Source organism: Dermacentor variabilis, chromosome 1, assembly GCF_050947875.1.
Source record: "Dermacentor variabilis isolate Ectoservices chromosome 1, ASM5094787v1, whole genome shotgun sequence".
NCBI lineage: Eukaryota > Metazoa > Arthropoda > Arachnida > Ixodida > Ixodidae > Dermacentor > Dermacentor variabilis.
The window spans coordinates 64,469,872-64,490,611 of NC_134568.1; the positions used below are offsets into that span (position 1 = coordinate 64,469,872).

Below are 20,740 nucleotides of genomic sequence, written 5' to 3' on the forward strand. Positions count from 1 at the left end.
GCGACACCTCAGCATCAGCCTTGAGGTGTCAAGTACGTTGTTATGATCGACCTGTCAGGTGTGAGAAGCATTCAAATGGGCTACCCCACGTCAACATAATTACCCTCTTCTCCGAATCGACGCCACCTCGTTCTCCACGAGCTGACATAAACGGATAGAAGCAGAAACCGAACGTCAAGATGACGTCACGCTTTTACCCGAGCTGACACAAAAGGATAGAAGAAGAAACCGGAGGTCAAGACGACGTCACGCTCTTCCCCGAGCTGACAGAAAAGGATAGAAGCAGAAACCAAAGGTCAAGACGACGTCACCCCTTTTCTCCGAGCTGACACCAAGGATGGGCGAAAGGGAGAGACAGGCTCCGGAAGAAGACTGCGACGACGACAGGACCGCCAGAGGTTATTTAAGGCTGTGCTGGTTATTAAGAAACGCCCGAGACTCAGATGAAAGTCACATCCATGTACCAATGAAGTGAATACAACCTTTTTTTACTTTTGGAGCGAAGCTTTCTTTGCCTCTTCCTTCGAGTTTCCCACTGCTGCTGTGGGCTGCTGCTGTCGCGCACACCGCGTCGGGGGGTGGTTCAGAGTGTGTATATAGATGACAGGAGCGAGAGAGCAAGGAAAGGCGACGGGAGAAACTCGTTTTCACCCCACCGCCTCGAATGTGTGCAAGGCCCTCTGGAGCTCCCTGGCCGTCGCCATCATTAGCCGCTTGACAGCTGTAATTATCCGTGACTCCCCTCAGAAGCATTGCAACTGCAGCGCTTCCCCTTGTACTAACGTGCGAGGCCAGAGGGGACGCAGATAGAACTGTAGAGAAGAGGAGAAGAAGGAGAGGGAGAAGAAGAGGCAGTTCCCATACAAGAGAGGGGGGAGGTGACGTTAGAAGGCAGGGAAACAGCGGTGGCGCGGAAAAAGGATAAGCTGAAGTTCAAGGTACGGTACAGTACGTTGCTGCTATTTCTGAAAAATAAACGCCATGCAAATATCTTAAGCGGGCAACTTACGGAGGGCGTGCAGAAGCAGAGCCGCATTAATTAAAGCGCACCACAGCGTCCAGGCGACACTACGGAAGCGGTCGACCGTCAAATCAACACTGCTGCGCCCGCCGCGTTAGCTTTGCGGCTGGTCGTGGATTTGATTCCAATCGCGGCAGCCGCATTTCGACGGGGCAAAATAGAAAACGTACGGGCATTTAGATTTTGGGACACGTTAAAGAACATCACGGTCTCAAAATTAACCCGGAGTCCCCACTACGGCTTGCCTCGTAATCCGAGTTTGGTTTTGGCACGTACAGCCCGATAAATCCAATTCAAGTTTAATACTTCTGCCACAATGCGATGTGCCATGTGAGAAAATGACAACGCTCAACCCTCTCCGAGGTTATAAAATATGGCGCACAACAACGCCTCAAGCAAACACCTGTCCCTGTGTGTTCTGTGTACTACGCAGACAAACAGCAGTGGCGCACACAAGGTAACGTTTAACATCAACTCACCACTCTCGTGTTAGCCTAAACATAGAAGAAATTAAGATTTAGCAGTCAACATCACCGCTAATTATCGTCAACCAAAGCATCGAGCACGGAAAGCTTCTCTTACATCGATTCCCACAGTGCGTGGGATCTGATCGGCAGTTACCTTTACTGCCGTAAAGGTAACTGGGGGTGCGGCGCCAGAGCATGGTTCGTCTGAAATAGCCCAGCTTAGGAAAGAAAATGCCGAGATGCGCAGCATAATCTTGTTAATGCGAGCCGAAATAGCTGAGCTCAGAAAGGCTACTCAACCTCACCACGTTCCAGTCCCTAATTCAACTCCCTCAGGAATCCCTTCGGTGACCCCCTCTCCCCAACCCTCTCGGCGACCTCACGCCGCTCCAGTCCCTAGTTCATCGCCCTCGGGGACCCCCTCTCCCGAAACCGCAGACGTTCCCATGGTCGTGGATGCGAGCCACTCGGGCAACCCTGCCAAAAGAAAGGCCGTTCCCAGCATGCCCGAAAATGTACCGGCTAAAGCCAAGTCCGAAGTCAGAGAAATGTTGAATTCAATCTGCTACGAGATCAAGAAGATCACCGAACGACTATCTGCAGTGGATCAGCGACTCTTGGTCGTGGATCAGAAGTTAGATGCGCAAAATGTCAAAATTCAATGCTTAGAAAACAGAATGCCAGAGATAGAGTCCAAGGTGCAGGAAATGGACATCAGGACGTCGACTCACGTACGTCCCGTTTACTTCACGGATGCCACGTTGGTACCTACGCCGCCACCACTGCACATGCCCGGACCGATTAATAGAACCATCTCCCTCGAGACCCTAGTAGCAACGCCGGAAGGCACTCTATACAGCAAGGATGGCGCCACACACCCAATTTAGGATTTGGCAGTGGAACTGCAGGGGACTCAGCCATAAAAGATGCACCCTGCAGCAGTTTGTTCGCACTCACACAGAAAAGCCACATGTTATATTATTACAAGAAACGATGACTGATCAGGTTTCACTCCAGGGATACAAAGCTCTTGCTCTCCGTGGGGACGGCAGAGGAATCTGCACATTAATCAGCAGCAAGTTCACCTTCGTCGCACACGATCTAGGGGTCCGGCCTAGCAAGACGGAGACCTCCCTAGTAGAAGTCATCCCAGGCCAATCCAACATCTCTAGCATTTTTATACTTAACGTATATAGCAGCCCGAGCGATCACAGACAACGTTTCAAAACCATCATCACTAGGGCGACGAAACTCGCCCGAAACTCTCCACTGGTTGTGGCCGGCGATTTCAACGCCCCCTTTCACGCGTGGAACTACACGCACGACACGGTCAAGGGCAGAAGCCTGTGGCAGGAGGCGGGAGATGCGGGACTCTCTCTATTGACGGACCCAGCCTTTCCCACCAGACGGGGCACCTCCTCGACCAGGGACTCTGTCCCGGATCTCGCCTTTGTTAAAAACGCTGGCTCAGCCATGTGGTCGAATCTGCTCATAGACCTCGGTAGTGATCACTACATCACGGTCACCAGCTTACAAGTGGAGCAGAAACGAAAGAAGGCGTTCTCGGTGCCCGACTGGGACAAATTCCGTGAGATTCGCAAGGCCCGCGCCGCCCGTGGAGAAAAGCCGGAGAGTCTCGTCCAGTGGTGCGCACTAATTGTGCAAGATGTCTGCTCCACAACCAAAACCATAGAGACGGATCTACAGACAGACAAAATGGATAGCAGGCTAGCGCACCTTCTCGAGGCTAAGCAATCACTTCTCGAGAGGTGGAAAAGCCAACGCTTGAATCGCAAGCTCAGAAAAAAGATAGCCGAGATCAACAAGCAGATCGACGAGCACTGCCAAGCCCTGTCTAGGCAGCAATGGGACGACATTTGCAATTCAATTGATGGGCAGATGCGCACGGGAGGGAAGTGGAATCTTCTCAAACACTTGCTCGACGACTCCGGCACCAAGTCAAACCAGAGAAGTGTCCTCGCTAAAGCGCTCCACGAAGCCAAGAAGTCGTCTTCGGAAAAGGACATGCTGGAGATGCTGGCTAGGAAGTACCTGCCGCTCAAAACTGTGGCCGATGAGGCGGCATACCCAGTATACAAAGGGAAGCCGAACTCCGCGCTGGACGAACCTTTCAAAATCAGTGAAATCCGCCGCGCCCTACACGACCTCAACGGTAGGTCAGCACCCGGCCCGGATCACATTAACAACAAGGCTCTCAGAAACCTGGAGGACGCATCGATCGAGTTTCTTACAGATGAGATAAATCGGATTTGGGAGCAGGGAATTGTACCGGAAGAATGGAAGTTGGCGAAGGTCATACTAATCCCAAAGCCCGGTAAACCGCCGAGCCTGGACAACCTCCGGCCAATCTCACTGACGTCATGTGTAGGGAAGGTGGCCGAGCACGCAATCCATAACAGAATTGCCGAGTATATCGAGACCAACGACCTTTTCCCTCACAACATGATAGGTTTCAGGCCAGGCCTCTCCACCCAGGACGCCATGAAGCTTATCAAGATCCAAATCTTGGAACGCTGCACTCGGGACACGAGAGCCATCCTTGGTTTGGACCTGGAGAAGGCCTTTGATAACATCCGTCACGAGTTCGTTCTCGACGCCATCTCCAAACTCAACCTGGGCTCGTCCTTCCATGCCTTCGTCAGGTCTTTCTTGAACAAACGATGCGCCATCCTCAAGGCTGGAGATTTGGAATCGGAGAAAATGGAGCTGAGCAGAAGAGGCACCCCCCAGGGGTCAGTCATCTCACCACTCCTCTTCAACATCGCAATGGTCGACCTCTCAAGGTATCTAGGCAAGGTCCAGGGCATCGGTCACACGATCTACGCGGACGACATCACTGTCTGGTGCGCGGGTGGCAGTGACGGTCAGGTCGAAGCCGCTCTCCAAGAAGCTGTCGACACTACAGAGCGTTTTCTAACCGACACGGGACTCCGGTGCTCCCCGAAGAAATCGGAGCTCCTACTCTACAGCCCAAGTAGAAAGGGCCGCAAGCCACAGAACTGGAAACCCCCCTCTGAAATTGACATTAATCTCTACACCAATTGCGGAGATCCCATTCCCAAATTCGCGTCCATTCGAATCTTGGGAATGACACTCGAAGGGGCGGGCTCGAATAACATCACCATTCAAAAACTAGCAAAAAAGACGGACAGCGTCATCGGTCTAATCAGGCGGGTAGCTAACAGAAGGAGAGGCCTGAGCGAAGAGAATCTGTTAAGGCTAGTCCACGCTTTCTTGTTGTGCCATTTTACGTACGTAGCGGCCATGCACGTCTGGAAGAGGGCCGAGCGAGACAAGCTAAATGCCATGATAAGGAGGGGGATCAAGAGCGCGCTCGGACTACCCAACTACACACGCACCGACCGACTCCTGCAGTTGGGTATTCATAATACCCTGGAAGAGATTGCAGAAGCACAAGAAAGGGCACAGATTCTCAGGCTCTCCGGCACCAGGGCAGGCAGACGACTCCTAACAGAGATGGGCGTCCCCCCGGCCACTGTCGAAAATGCCTACCAGGGCCTTCCGAAAGAGCAGAGAGATAACATCATCATATCGCCCGCCCCGCGCAATATGCATCCCCAGCGCAACGTGGAAAGAAGGAAGGCCAGAGCGGTAGCGCTCCTACGCCGCGCAACCGAACTCCCTGGCGGCAGCTGCTTCGTTGACGCGGCCCAGTATGCAAACAGCAACAATTTCACGGTAGCTTCAATCAACCACAGAGGTTCGACCGTTAACGCCGCTTCGGTACGAAGCACGTCGTCGCATGCGGCCGAGCAAGTGGCCATTGCCTTGGCCCTCCTGGACGACGGACATGCCAATATCTTTAGCGACTCCAGGGCAGCCATCCGCGCCTTCAGCGTTGGCGCCGTGTGTAAGGAAGCCTGTCGCATCCTCGAAGGCAAAAGCATCGCCACCCACACTCTCACGTGGTTCCCCGCTCACATGGGATCCATCATGGGAGGCCCCACAAACCTCAACGAGCTGGCCCACTCCAAGGCGCGAGGTCTCGCTTTCCGCGACCATGGAGAACTCCAACGCCGGCCCGCAGTGGTGGAGAATAGAGATCAACCGACCACATACAACGAAATTGCGCAGCACTTTTATCTCGGCAGGAGAGACTTTCCCCTTCCCCACAAGAAGTTAAATAGAGCGCAGGCATTGACCCTCAGATTATTGCAAACAGGTTCATATCCCAACCCGGCTTTATTCCACAAAATTTATCCCGACACCTATGCCACTAGTTCTTGCAGGCACTGCAATGACATCGCTAGCCTGGACCATATGCTCTGGCGTTGCCCCTCGTTACGAGGCACGGAACAAATCAATGTGGACAAGTGGCTCTCCGCTATCAAGAGCCCCGATGCCGGGGCGCAACTATGGGCTGTCCAGAGGGCCCACGATGCGGCGGTCGGGCAAGGCCTGACTGTCCCAACGTGGGAGCGGCCCGCAGCGCGCTGAGTCGCGTACCTCAGGACCTTATTAAAGTTTTGCATCCATCCATCCACCATTACCATGCCCGACTTCGTCGTCGTTTCCTGATTCCTGCGGTGAAGACCCACCTCACCCGGTCGAGATCATATCAACGTATACTGTATGTGATACCGGTGCCCGTCCTATAATATACTTACGGTCAGGGCCGCTGTGGGAGTACCCGTGCATACTTAGAGACAAGCACAAAAAACGTAGCATTACTCCATGGATTTCATGGACGGCATAGTAGAACGCCATCGTCTCTCAGGCACCAGGCAAGCACATGGAAACAGCTGAGAACAGGATCGACGCGCTCATACACGACAGAAAAGCCAGCTGAAGATATCCGGGTTTTACAGTTCACATTCTAAAATGAATACTGGGCTGCAATGTTCACGATTCGCTGTGCGGAGTGTGGCACTTGCAGACACACGTCTGCGCAGTCACTGTACGGAGCCGGAGCAATGAATGCGGAAATGTGACCTTCGCAGACTTTCTTGACGTGCACCCCCTGACACCTTCTGCCTGTCTCCATTATCCCGCTAATTTTCCCCTTGCAGTAAAATGCACCCGTTTTATTATATATGCCTTAGTATTGCGAAAAAAGCAAAACGCAATATGTCCCTTCTTTTTTTTTGTTCCGCAACTTTTCTCTGTTCTGCGAATCTATACGATTCAAAAAGCCAACCCACTTGGCATGCCCGTCGCAAGGACGGTAACGGAGCAGTCATGTTGCGCACATTATGGGCTCGAGCAACGCAAGCGGACGTCAGTCAGCATCTATTTTAGACGTAATGAAGAACCACCTCTAGTCACTTCTTTGACCGACCACAAGAAAAGGGTGCAAGGGCGGTTGCAATTAGATAATGAGAAGAGATACGTGGTGCAGGCTAGGAACGAAGCTCCGCTGTCAGACGTCGTGCCAAGCAAGAGAAAAAAATCACCGCTCACGCGGCTTTTCGCGTACACTATAAGTAAACAAGCGCGCGCCGACTGCAGAGGCAGCTGGCGCGTATTTTGGGGGAGGTGCATGGTGCATGCAACAGGAGGCCGTCAGTCTTTCGCGAGCGGCAGGAACGAACGTGACGGAACTCCAGCGGCGATGCCGCGCTCCGCTCACTCACCTTGAACATCAGGCTGTTCTGCGCAGTGTTGGCCGCGTGACAAAAGCCTCCAACGCGGCGAAGCCCGTATTTTTCACCATTGCGTGCTTCGCCGCGGTTCGTTCATTTGCCTTCCGCCTTCGTCGGCTGACGACGAGGACATACAAGAGACATCGTCGGAACTTGAGGTGTTGAACCTTGAGCGTTACTGCTATTGACTGAGTTCACTTTGTTTGAGATTGCTTAGGGCCACAATTATACGTTAACTAAACGTTCCTGGCCTTACGCACGACTTTTTATTGTGCAGGTTGGTACAACTGACAGGCTCTCTTTGCGGTTTCGTTGCACTCTCGCTGCTGCCATGTTGTTTGGTAGCCGCTTGTTGCGATTAATCGTGTTGCGCATATCTGTACCGCTTAGTTGAATTCTGCGCAATGCCTACTGTTGCTGAGCTGAACAAAAAAGTTATTGAGCTTGAAGCCAGACTAGACGAGTGTCCTGATGATTTGGTTGACGCTATATTTAACAAGTTGATTGTCAAAGCACAGCTATCTGGTGTGAACTTCTCTGATATAAAAAAAAACAAATGAATGAGCTGGTAGCCAGCACTGAGCACATGAATGACCTCGTGAAAAGCTTGCGACAGGATAACGCCTCTCTGATTGCAGAGAACAAGGCATTCAAAGCACAAAATGCGGTGCTATTTCATAAAGTGGCGCAAATGGAGCAATATTCACGGATTAACAACGTCGAGATCAAGGGAATCCTGGTAACGGAAGGGAAAGACTGCGCAGCAATCATGCAGACTATAGGTGATAGGATTGAGTGCAAACTGGCGCCCTCTGATCTTGACATTGCTCACCGTGTTGCGACCGTGAAATCTGGTACAAAAAATCTGCTTGCTCGATCGTTTCTGCTCCCGGAAGAAACAAGCTGATTTCGTGAGCAAGGCTCGGAATGCTAAACTGTGCCTAGGGGCTTTATTCTCGACACGCATGGCGGCTCCACGACCGCCATTATTCGCCATGTTGACTCTCTGATTGGCTGTGGAGAGCTCACGTGCCTTGAAATTTGTGCCGGGAAACGGAAGTTTTGCAAACCGCAATTTTGCGTGTTCATCAAGATGACGAAACGTGACGTGGAGCTGCAAATTTTATGGACTAATAAATTTTTTGGGTCCTTGGCAGCTGTTTGCGACGTTGGTGCTTCAAAAAGAATGTGAGCGGTAGCGTACAGAAGCCAGTGCAATGCATCTACAATTTCACGAATATGTGGTTACGACGCAAGACATGCGCCATGCCAGCTAGCTGGCTGGTTGGCTGAAGGAATATGCTGTGGGGAGCGTCACAGGAAGGGCCGTTTCGTAAACGTCAATTTGACGTTGCATGACGTTGCGCTGGGTCGCCATTGCAGAGATTTTCCGCCATAATGTGTAGTGCGACGAGCCGCGCGAATTATGCTAATGAGCAGCCATATGCAATGGCGATTGAGAGTAATGCGTATCGCCACATTTTCTCCGTCGTTTGGCGCCATGAAAATCTTTTGTTCATAACGCGTGCTCATAGTATTTGCATCGCTCTCGGGTGGTGTTGGCAGTTGTGTTTTGGGCCATCATATTTTAAAATAACGCGTTTATACGAAATAATATTGGTTGAACATAGCAAACTTTCTGCAACGTTGTCCACTTTTCACTGCTGCGTTTGTATTGTAATCAAGATTAATGCCTTTTCGCACAATCAAAATTTATGACAATGGCGTCTTTTTGATTAATAAAAAGGAATGTACGTAAGGCGGCGCCTTGAAGTTTCCTAACGCGCAACAAGAGATGGCAGCGCCGGCGTTTGCGTGGCGCAAGCGGATACCTCTGGCGCGCGCAACGCTATCGGTGATATTCGGCCGTTTCTCAGCCAACCGAGTCGGGCTGAGTCACCTACGTTTCGCGAGATAGCGATAACGTGGCCTAGCACGTGCGCGCATCACCACTGTTGACTCAAGGAAGAAAACAAGCGCATTGGCGCCAACATACGATCACTGATTCCACTTGCCGGGGACACGCATCCTTGCTAATGAAGCAGACGACGGAAGCGATAAGCGTTTTCGTCGGAGTAATGCGCTTTGAGCTAGCTTCTTTATTTTTACTGCGGAGGGAAACTTTTGCTTTACCGAGAACCTTACGTTCAGTGCCTTTATTTCAGTTTCTTAGGCAAAACGTCAAGTTGGCGTCATGTTACGAAAGCAAAATGGGGACATCAGCGCCATTTTATTCGCGTCGCGTCTACGTCACGCATCGAAGAAAATGGCGGAATGTCCAGAATAGCGCCCTAGAAGACATTGTCTGGATCCGCCAATAGCCCTGTCTACATTAACGACCACCTCACACCCGAAAACAAGGTACTCTTTTCTCAGGCACTGTCCCTAAAAAAGACGAACAACTGGAAGTTCTTATGGACTGACAACTATCAAATCAAAGCCAGCTTCGCATTACTTGCGAAGCCGACCTATCCAAAATCTGTTAGCAGACCACGTTCAATTTGAAATTCTCCCTCTGTTGTAATTAAGTCCATCCAGTTATGGCTACCTACTTCCCAATAGGCGAACTCAGCAGCTTTCTTTCGCCTGTCTCCCACTCTGCTATTCATTTTAACGCAAGAAGCATCCGTAACCATTTTAACGACATACAGCATCTTCTCTCGGCTCTTAACAATCCTTTTTCACCTGTCAGTATTTCTGAAACCTGGCTTTGCGATGACGACAAAAATCTGTTTTGTCTCCCTTCATACAAGTCTGAAAACTCCCATAGAGCAAGCAGCAATCAAGGAGGTGTAGCTATTTATATCAATTCTAACACGTACTATAAACGACGACATGACATTGAGTTAAATGTAACTGACTGCGAAAGTGTCTGGGCACAATTGAACCATGATTTTCTTAAATTAGACAACATGAGTTTCATCTTTGGATGCATTTATCGTTCCCCATCCTTGTCGGTCATTAATTTCTGCGAAGATTTCCACAAAGCATTACATACATTAGTCCTTGAATGCACAAATGTAGTGATTATGGGTGATTTCAACATTAATTTACTTGACCTATTTTCCCGTAATTCTTTGAAATATTCCAGTATCTTTCAGAGTTTCAGATACGAATTTTTAATCTCCCTTCCCACTCGATGCATCAATGGTGGAAGCACCCTAATTGATCATGCACTTTCTAATCTATCACCAGCACCGGATGCAGGGGTTCTTCATGTCGACATCACTGATCATTACCCGATTTTTTTTTTTTGCGCTTCAGCTTTACGTTACTCCAACCTGCAAATCCTTCACCAGGCATGTTTTAGACAAGGAATCGTTCATTGATGCCGTTATGCGCACTAACTGGCCCTCAGCAATACCCTTAGGTGGTCCACAAATTGCCTATTCTTTGTTTTCATCCATTTTTCTTTTGTCCCTGATTCAAAGTCATACGCAGGTTTGTAAATGTAAAAAGTTATACGCTAGTCCTCAGAACCCTTGGATTACTGAAAAATTATTGAAATAGCTGAGAGCCAAAGAGAAGCTTTATAGAAAAACAAAACGGAAGTCTTTTAATTTAAAGCTATACTTGCACGTTACGAAAAATTTTGCACCACTCTTATATTACGGCTGAAAAATGCAAGAAGGATCTATTACGAGCGAAAAATCGAAGATGCTGGCTCAAATGTTAAGAAAAATGGGAAATCGTTAACAAATTCTTGAACAGGAACGAAAGGTAATCTAGCATAAATACTATTCAGTACAACAATGATACGTATGACAGCCCGTTAGAGATTGCGGAGGCCTTCAGTAACTACTTTTTTCACTCCGACGTCATCCCCAATGCTGACTATCATCTTTCCCTTTGTCGTGTACCCCAATCCTTCTTATTTTCGGCAACATCTCATGAAGCTCATGACGTCATTCGCAACCTGAAAACAGCAAGTGCTGATCTTGATGGTATTCACCCAACCCACATAAAAATGATTGCGCATGCTGTTTCTGATATTCTGGCAACCATTATCAACCTAGCTTTCAAATCTGGCATCTTTCGTGTAGTACTGAAGAGAAGTAAAATCGTTCCCGTTTTTAAAAAAGGTGACTGCACGCTAATATCCAACTATCGACCAATTTACATACTACTTTTTTTCAGTAAAATATTCGAAAAATTACTTGAAATTCGCCTTACGAAATACCTAAATAAATTTCAGGTTCTACTACCTTCCCAATTTGGTTTTCGTGAAGCATATTCCACTGACCTCGCTTTGTTATCTTTAACCGAAAAACTAAAGAAAGCAATTGATGGTGGCTACTGCGCAGGTTCTGTTTTTGTAGATTTCACCAAAGCATTCGACACTATCGACCACCACATTCTTTTTATGAAGCTTGACACAATAGGCATAACTGGTCCCGCACTATCGTTAATAAAAAATTAAGTACTCAACAGAAGTCAGGTTGTCAGTCTGTTAGGTTATAAATCTAGTCCTAAAGTAACAAATATAAAAGTACCCCAAGGTTGTATTCTAAGTCAACTTCTTTTCATAATTTCTATAAACGATTTGCCAAATTCTCTTACTACTTCAGAATGCTTACTTTATGCAGATGACACAACCATTGTTAGCACTGATAAATGCCTCCAATCTCTGACACACAAACTAAATAATGACCTGGCAAGCTTGGCGGCTTGGTGCTTCCATAATAAATTGCAAATTAATCCCACTAAAACGAAGTTCGTTGTCTTTCCCTCTCACCAACGTGTACATGATTATATCCCGCAAGTATTTTTAAATCAAATTGCAAATGCAGCAGACGAAGAGGCTACGTTCTTGGGAATTCAACTGGACCGTCACTTAAAATTTCACTCGCATGTTGCTCACCTGCGAAGAAAAATGGCTTATGGCATACGTGTTTTAATTCAATCTCGTGATATCATTTCTCAACCTACATTACCTTCATTATACTACGCTTTTATTCATTCCCATATTACTGTATCACATCTTGGGGCAATACCTACAGCCGCCACTTGTCTCCCTTCAAAATTTACAAAATCAATCCATTAGAATACTTACCCTAGTCCCTATCGCAGTGACGCTAAAGCACTCTTACATGCCAACAACATCCTAACGGTTGATAACACTTTAAAATACAAGCTAGCTATATTATTATTCAAGGAAATCAACAATCATCTTCCTGTGTTCATCATACCTCAATCCAATTTATTGAATACTAACTTGACAAGGTTTGCACATATTCAAAATTTAATTTTACCTCCTGTTCATACCAACTATGGAAAACAAACGGCATACTTCACCGGAGTCCGTCTCTGGAATACCATACCACCGGCAATCAGCTCTCGAACAATTGGCATATTCAAAAAAGAACTGAAAGCTTTCCTCACACCCATGCCATATTCCGCATAATCGTGGTTATTTCTTTTTGTTGTATCGCTCCCTATCATACCTACCTGTCCACAACCTTTTCTTGATAAAGCATCTCATCAGGGGTTCTTTTACAATGCTGAAAATAAATGCGACTTCTTTATGTTTTCTTTTTTTCTTATAATTTAAGTATTTTCACCCTGTAACCATCCGACAACTGCTTAGGAGTGTTGAATTACCTTTGCTTTTACCCTATCTATTTGTGGCTTTTGGTTCCTTTGTTTGCTTCTTTTCTTTTTTGCCTGCGATGTATTTTATTGTTTGATTTCGCTACTGGTGTTTGCTGCTTTAATTAATATTTCTACATTCACTACCATAGGAGATGCCGATTCTGTCTCTGACTATGGGACCTCCATCTGTATAGACAAATTTTTGTAATTCATTTTATGCTTAAATAAAACCACTTCTGATCCTGACTCAGAACAGTGCGTTCGATGATTGCTGGAATTATTATTATTATTATTATTATTATTATTATTATTATTATTAAAATATATGTACTCTAAACAGGAAAGGGAAAGCGAGAAGCAGGCTGGCAAGGAATGAATGATCAATGAAACAACACACTGTTGTAGTAGCGTCGGTTCCTTTCACATGTTTCTGAAGTTCCTTAAGAGACGTTAACATCTCTTTTGGGGCGCAGCTGATGCAACGTTCTCCTTTACAAATGGCTTGCTCTCGAAGAGACAAATGCGCCCATGCTGGATTCGAACCTTATAGCTGCGTATACAGCGGTGCTTAGCGCTGTAAGGGTGAAACACTGAAACTTCGCCGTGGAGAGGTGTATGCAAAAATCCTTAGCTGTGGTTCTAAACAATATACCGTTTAGCCAAACACATAAAACTGTTTCCCTTCTTATATAGAAACGCTGAATCGCAAGAAGGGGCGTGATGAAAGCACATTAAACTTTTCATGAACTACGACTTGAACGATAGAGCGCATGCCAAAGTTGTTCAACGCTTTATTATTTTGATAGCAATTATATGCGTGCTTCACGCTAATTTTCACCGTCGGTGACGCCGTGAGGTTCCATATAAAGTCGAAGTGCGATAAGATCCCATCGTGGCTCGCGCGCCGTATGGTGTGGGTGCGAGGGAAAGCGTGCGAGGGTGAGACGAGAAGGATGGTGGCTTGATCACACGTCGACCTCCCGCGAGCTCAATAATGGCGCGCGAAAAAAAAAGAGGGGGAGGGTAGGGAGCAGGGAGGGATTGAGAACATGGTAATATGATCAAGCGCGCATTGGGGGGGGGGGGGGGAGGCACGAAGCGCGTGTCTCCCCCTCTAGCCCGACTATGGCTGCGCAGGACTGACCGCGCTGCTGAGCGCTTACGCAGCCTGCGCACCCTATCTGAAAGGCAATCTGCGGCGGGTACAAAAGCTGGGCTAGCCGAGATGGCTGATCGCTTCAGTACGCTGTCTTTCAGCGTACCTAGGGCCGGAGGTAGCGTAAACTCAAAATTCGGAGATGTGTTGAAGCGATCTGAGGCAGCACGAAGTAGTGTTTTTCACTCCTCGAGGCCGGCGCTCTTCATCATGCCATGCAGCGTTGGACACCGAGTGTTCGCGGTCATCGAGTGATATTTGTTCATTTTTGTCTGTTAACGCAAACACGATAACTGTTAATTTAATTAGTAAGCAAGTGTTTACTGCAGTTTATGTGGTCAATAAAACTACGAACTGAACTTCTTGTATTTGCCCAGTACTTTGCTATCGCTACCTTTCGGACGAATGTGCGACGTTTTCTAGGCATACGCAACATTGCCGTGCCTTCCCTTTAGGCATATATTTAACGGCAGATATATAATATACATAAGCTCACAGAATTCTCGCGTCTATTCTCAGCGATATTTTATTGCTTCAGTGGACCGCCGTTTGAACGGTAGCCTTTTCGATACCGTGGTACTGGTACTACCGGCACTCGGGTACGTAGATGACTATTTGGTTTTCGTACAAACGTCTAGGTGCGAATATTTTGAAAAGACTGTTGAAGGTCTAGTAGTGAAGTTTTTCAGTGTCGCGGATGGCCTTAAGTTCACTTGCGAGTTGACCGACACAAAGACTGACTTCATTTTCTTGATTTAAAGTTTGATTTCAAGAAAGACCATTTCTGCTGACTGAACAGTCCTAGAACGACGAAGTATTTACTTCCATATATAACAGCGCCCATTCTAACATAACCAAAATGGCAATCGTCATAACGTGTTGCCGTTCTACCCTACAGAAGTCATGTTTCCACAACTTCGAAGTGAGTTTTGCGCTACAGATTAATTGCGCTTAGAAAAAGATGGTTACCCCTGGCATTTAATTACAAGCGTAAGTGAACGTATCCTCCAAGAACTGCAAGGGGTTGAGCGACGTAAACAAACGTTCGAAGGTGTTAGGCATCTTGTGATGCCTTACATGCACTGGGTTTCCCATAATGTTAAGAAGGTAGCGAATAGATACGACATTACAACAGTCTTTTCAGCTCCCTGCAAACTAGCAAGTATTGGCACAATAATACGCAAAGAAAGAAAATGACGCCTTTGAAACACGACAGGTCAACTATTTCACCATGTTGCTTCAACGAGAGAGCAAGAGAACATGATTTGGCGGTGCGAAGCAGAACGGGGTTGGGGGGGGGGGGGGGGGGCATTTAGGTCTACACAGTATTCGAAAACACGATTATAAAAAAAGTGGAAGATAAACTGGAAAGCTTGTGAGGCTTATTACATTAACAGGTGCACAAAAAGATGCGTTAGCATGCCATGAGTGTCCTTGACGAAGAGATAACTTTGTTTCTTGGATGGAAGAGGATAAGCATTGATCGTGGTTATGGGTATAGTACATTCGAGCATTTCTTTGTAACTGTTTCCTGCAATCTGTCAATTTTAGTTTGGGGGTCTGTTGACTGGCGTTTCTTTCCACACTCGCCGCTTTTCCTTAGGTTATTTCCCGAGATAGTGTGCACACACGTTTTAAATCGACAAGTGCGATTTGACTGGTCTTAGTGCTTTGACAATTGATAGTTCCAAGGCTATCAAACTTTTCTTGTTAACGGCAAAAACGATACTCTGAGGAAACTTGCGTGGCACATGTTGATGTCGGGCATTTATAAGCGTCTGTAACGGCTTATAGAATACAGTTGGAACTTTGTGCCCGTCCTGTGTACTTGTGTCTTTCTTGGTCCATGTTTTCTGCACTGCTGATATAATCTCGACCGGGTCAGGTGGGCCTTCACTGCAGGAATCAGGAAACGATGACGAAGCCGTGCATAGTGAGGATGAAAAAAAGTAGAAAAGGCTGTATTCACTTCATTGGTACATGGATGTGACTCTCATCTGAGTCTCGCGCGGGCTCTCTAACACGTGGGCCAGCCCGGCCTTAACAGGGGTAATAAAAATAAAAATAACAGGGGTATTTAATAACCACTGGCGGTCCCATTGTCGTCGCCGTCTTCTTCCGGAGCCTGTGGAGATTTAGTGTTTTTCGCCGTCCACTCTTTTGTGTCAGCTTGTGGAGAGCGGGAGGGGGGGGGGGCGCCTTGTTGCCTTTTTGTTTGCCCTGCATCCTTTTGCCAGCTCGGAGAGCGCGAGGGCGCCTTCTTGCCTTTTTGGTTTGCCCTGCACCCTTTTGTGTGAGCTCGGAGAGCGTGTCGTCGATTCGGAGAAGACTGCAATCGTGTCGACGTGGGAAAGCCCGCCTGAGCGCCTCACACCCGACAGGTTGATCATTACACTACTCGTCAAGGTTTTCAGCTATGACCCAACTGGCCCAAACAAGTTTCATTGTTGACTAGTTTTTGTAGGCGACTGTAACAGATAGTGCAGGTGCTGAGTCAGCAGAGAGCTAGATTTCTCGGCGTAGTGATCTTGAATCAGGCTTATTTAATTCATGAACCAGGTGAATGTAGCGTTGCTGTAACTCGATTGGAAAACTTGTCAGTGACGCAGTGCTCATAAACGAAGCTTTCTTTTTTTTTTTTGCTATAAAAGGTCTGCGTCAGTAGGTCCCGAATCCGAAGGCTGGAATAAAGTATTTTCCACAACGCAGAGAAAGCTATTGCTTTGATGAGTGGAACTGCAGCACGTGATGGTATGATGCATTCGCGCAAATGTGCACATTCCGGAAGCGGCAAAAAAAAAATATTAATGAACGCAACAGCAGCGAGAAGGGTGCGAGTAATTTTTAGTCGCACTCTAGTGAAATTGTGCGCTTGCAGTAGCCCCAGACATGCTATATATGGCATATGTATTAAAAAATCATCCACATACGTTTGCTGAATAGTTAATACACTACTGTCTACGAAAAAGATCAAAAAGTAATGACTGACAAAACCTTAAAGCGTAGAGCAGCGTATGCCGATCGAAACTGCGTCTAAAACCGCGAAATCCGTTGTCGTCTGCTACGGCGGCGCATGTCTATAGGCACACGCCGCGGGAGCTTGACGTCAAAGCAGAAAAATAAATCTCGTTTGCTAAAAAAGTGGCTCGTTGTGCCTTCTGTCGGACGAACACTTGCACTTCCCTGCTTCCGCTTTCTGCAGCGGCAGACATGGCGGTAATCCTACGGCATCTTGCGTTCTAAACAGCTTCGATTTCGTCTGCCCGTCGCGACTGACATGACGCGCGCGCCACTCACCTCTTGAAGCAGTAATCGCACACCCTGCCGGCTCCATTCAGCGGGTCTACCACATATGCGAACGGCGTGGAAGAGACGATCAGGTCGCCCGGCTTGTACGACAGCATGGCTGCGGGTTTTGAACGGGCAGTAGAGTGGCCCTTCTCCCCTTCTCTTCGACGAAACCGTTGACAGTGGTCGTCCGTCTACCCAGACCTCGTCGACGCTAGAACGGGCCTGCTCTTGGCAGCCGCGAACCGGCGCTGTTGCGCGTGCGAACTCCGGTTCCCAACTCCTGGCGCGGACCCCGTCCTTCTCCTCTCTGCGCACTCCTCCCCCCCTCAACCCGCCCGCCACCAGCTCTGATCCAGACCTCGTAGGTTGCGCCACACCGTGCAACCGCCGCCGCCTAATGTTCCGCCAGATTTAACGCGGGACGGCGCGTCGAGAGGGCGCCCTTCAACGGATTTCTTTCGCCATGTTGGTTCCGACGGGACATGGCAAAATTCCATCGGACGGCGGTTGGCCGCGGCGTTTTGACGGACGAAATAAACGCTATTGTTCAGGCTGTCGCATTAGAGTTAGCCTGCGTTAAGCGGAACAACCAGTGCGGCTGGGTGACCTGCAGGCTGCCGCGACCAACGTCGACCGTACACTGCACTGTATTTCTACCACACAGCGGCCGTCGGAGTTGCGAAAGAGCAAACTTTGCGGCCTACGCTTCTGGAGCGACTGCCGCGGCGCGATGTCGAATAAACTTGAATTTGAAACTTGAATTTGAAATGGGATAGGTTTAGGTGGGAGAACGCATTGATCGCGACGTCCATGGGTGCCGTTTTCCACGTGAGCTACCTGCTGCTAAATGAACAAGGTTTTTTTTCCTAGCCGACACGGGTTGAAAATTCAAAATTGGAAGGCTGGCTGGTTCTTTCCTCTGTACTTGGCGATTAACTCTTGTGCGATCTTACAGCTGGTGCACATACCTATAAAAACGAGGACATTACCGTCATTTTTCTTTGCACATAACTGTCAAACAATTATACAGAAGCGGGTAGACGAAGTGATTTATGAAAATCTCCGCTGCTTACGGGTCACCGCTGAAGCTGGCGGAAAACGAGTGCGCTTTGTTGCAAATAGACTAACTGCACAACTGTAACAATACATCTTCCTTTCTTTTTCTCCTAGCATCTTTGCCTGGATTAAAATTTTCTGGCACGTAGTCACTCAACATTTGTATGTAAACGCTCGTCCCGTTTCGTCTTGTCCCCTACACTACCAAACGTCCATCACTTTGTTACAACGAAAGCTAGAAGTATGCGCCACTGGTAAGTTGAAAATGGCTACGCAGTATTCTTAAGCTCTACTGAATTTTTGGAAATCGCCTGTTGCAGATAACATAATTCTAGTCATTCAGCTGGACTATTCAAGGAGACGGACATTAGTTGCACGAGAAACCGAAACACATGCTCCACTAATTAACAAGCATTCATTAATTCACACTTCTTCATTAAATACTTTACGCCGCATATTGCAAGTCGGTGAATTCGCAAGGCGTATCCACTTGGAATTAAATTCCAGAACGACACAAGTTTGGAGATATGCGCCATCAAATTCGCCGTAACAATTGACTGTTGTTCCACTTACTTTTCCGCTCCTTTATGCAATGAAGCACAAAAGTAACTGGAACGGCCGTGTATTTAGCTACACGCTTTGTTAAACAATATCTCGAAAGTGGTGTCATCCTGGAAAATCAAAATGATAAGCCTTGCAATTTCACCGACTGCAATACGTAAATTGCAATATGAGCCGTAAAGTAAGTAATTGGGAAGTGAACTAGCGCATTTTTGTTAATTAGTTGAATATGTGTTTCGATTTCTCGTGCTGGTAACGCGTCGCGCCTCTTCGAATAATCCAGCCGAAGGACAAGAGATACGCTATCTGTTACGGGCGATTTTTTTAAAAAATCCGTAAAAGTTAAAAATGAACACCCCCGTATAAGACTGAGTCAATGCCCTCTATGGCGACCCTCTTGCGTGACACTACCAAATAGTGAGCTTGAGCTTCGGCACGCATGCACAGAGGCGATCTCAATGGAGCCGGCAACGTCCGCGCACCTCGCGTTCACGACTCGCGCTGTCAGCCACGTTGTAGCAAAGCGCAGCGCGTCCGGCGCGCGTAGCGGCATCGGCGCGAAGGGCGCGGTGCATGAGCGGCGGCAGGTGCCCAGTGTTGCCCGGCTATTTCCACCAAGGCCGAGGGCTCGTTCAGGAGCTCGACCGCCTGAAAATAGCCCTCCTGCGCGAGCCCAGCATTGCCGCGGCCGAACTGCCGGCAGGTGCGCCGCGCGGCCACCGCATCCAATCGCCGCCCCTTCCAAGGCCCACGGCGCGGCAGCCGCGGCCGGTTTATTTTCACGGCCCTCGTGTATAAGTGCAGGGCCAAGCGGGCCGCGACGGCCCGCGGTAGTGCATTCGTTCACCGGGCTGTCAGATGTCGGAAGCTGGCTGTTAAAAGACCCAGCGGCCTAGCGTCGATTCGGAGAACCGGCGCCAGTAGCCCGTCGGAAACACGGCCTTTTCTCGTTTGTTTCTGTTCATAAAAGAAACGTAAAAAAGAAAAGTCCGGCAGAATCCATCTCACGATGGATGTCTATCTTAATGCGATTAGCATTGATGCAATGCAGCGACACACCGTATACATTCACCGCCGAAACGCGTCACGCGTGTGTATGCAGCCGGGCGCGCTTCCCTCTTCCACTGTGCTCCGGCATCAGCTCTGCGAGTGGCTTCAGGTGCTGCGCTCCGAAAAGCCCGATCGTTCGCGTAAGCGTTCTCTGTACCATATCTGAGTTCTGCGTATGCAACATGCGCAAAGAAACTTGCAGCATATGCGCAGTATACCGCACGTTTTCTTTACGTTCGAGAAGATATTTAAAGAGAACACGAAACAGCAACACTAGATCATGTTTGCTGGTAAATTTTTCTTTCCGAACTTTATTTTCATTCATTTGGCGGTAAAATGTTTACTGTTACTGCAATAAATAACGAACAAGCTTTGCTTTCTTGAATTTCGCGCCGAAAACTGGGCGATGGGGCTTAATGAATTTCAAAACAGTTTATCATACTTAGGTGGTTCTGGCAAAGATAAATGCCCTCAAAACTTGCGATATTGAGTATTTGGTTCTTTTAGAATGGAATGGAGTCCTTCCTTGCCGATAAACAATTAACTAGAGCCGTGTAAATGCTGTCGAAAGTCGTGATACGTACCGGCGTGCACGGGCAGTAAATTCGGAACGACATCGCCGTACGTCTTCTTTTTTTTTTCTTGTTTGTTGTGGCTCGCCAAACTTTCTATTACAGTAAGCGAGTGGCGTCGCTTTGCTGTTGTAAAAGAAGTGTAATTTATTAGTACGGCTAAATTTTGAAAATTGTCTGTGACAGACAGCGCTGTTCCGCCTTTTCAGATTGATAGAAATCACAATGTCCAGACAGCTAATTGAAATATTTACTAGCTAACTTTTGATTTTCTCGTTTCTGGGCACATGTTGAGCTTGCGAAATGAAAGCCGAGGAGCAGTTAAGCCATGCCTGCTTAGCAAAAAATCC

At 47.9% G+C, this 20,740-nt stretch overlaps 1 protein-coding gene across 1 annotated transcript in view; it reads right to left on the reverse strand.

Moving 5' to 3' along the window:
* Positions 1-17,457, reverse strand: part of LOC142578702 (histone-lysine N-methyltransferase SMYD3-like) — a 55,868-nt gene extending 38,411 nt beyond the window's left edge. The window contains exon 1 of the mRNA XM_075688202.1: positions 17,158-17,457. Coding sequence (XP_075544317.1) covers positions 17,158-17,264 — 107 coding nt within the window. The 5' untranslated portion in view covers positions 17,265-17,457. The remainder of the gene's footprint in view (positions 1-17,157) is intronic.
* Positions 17,458-20,740: the final 3,283 nt, after the last annotated feature.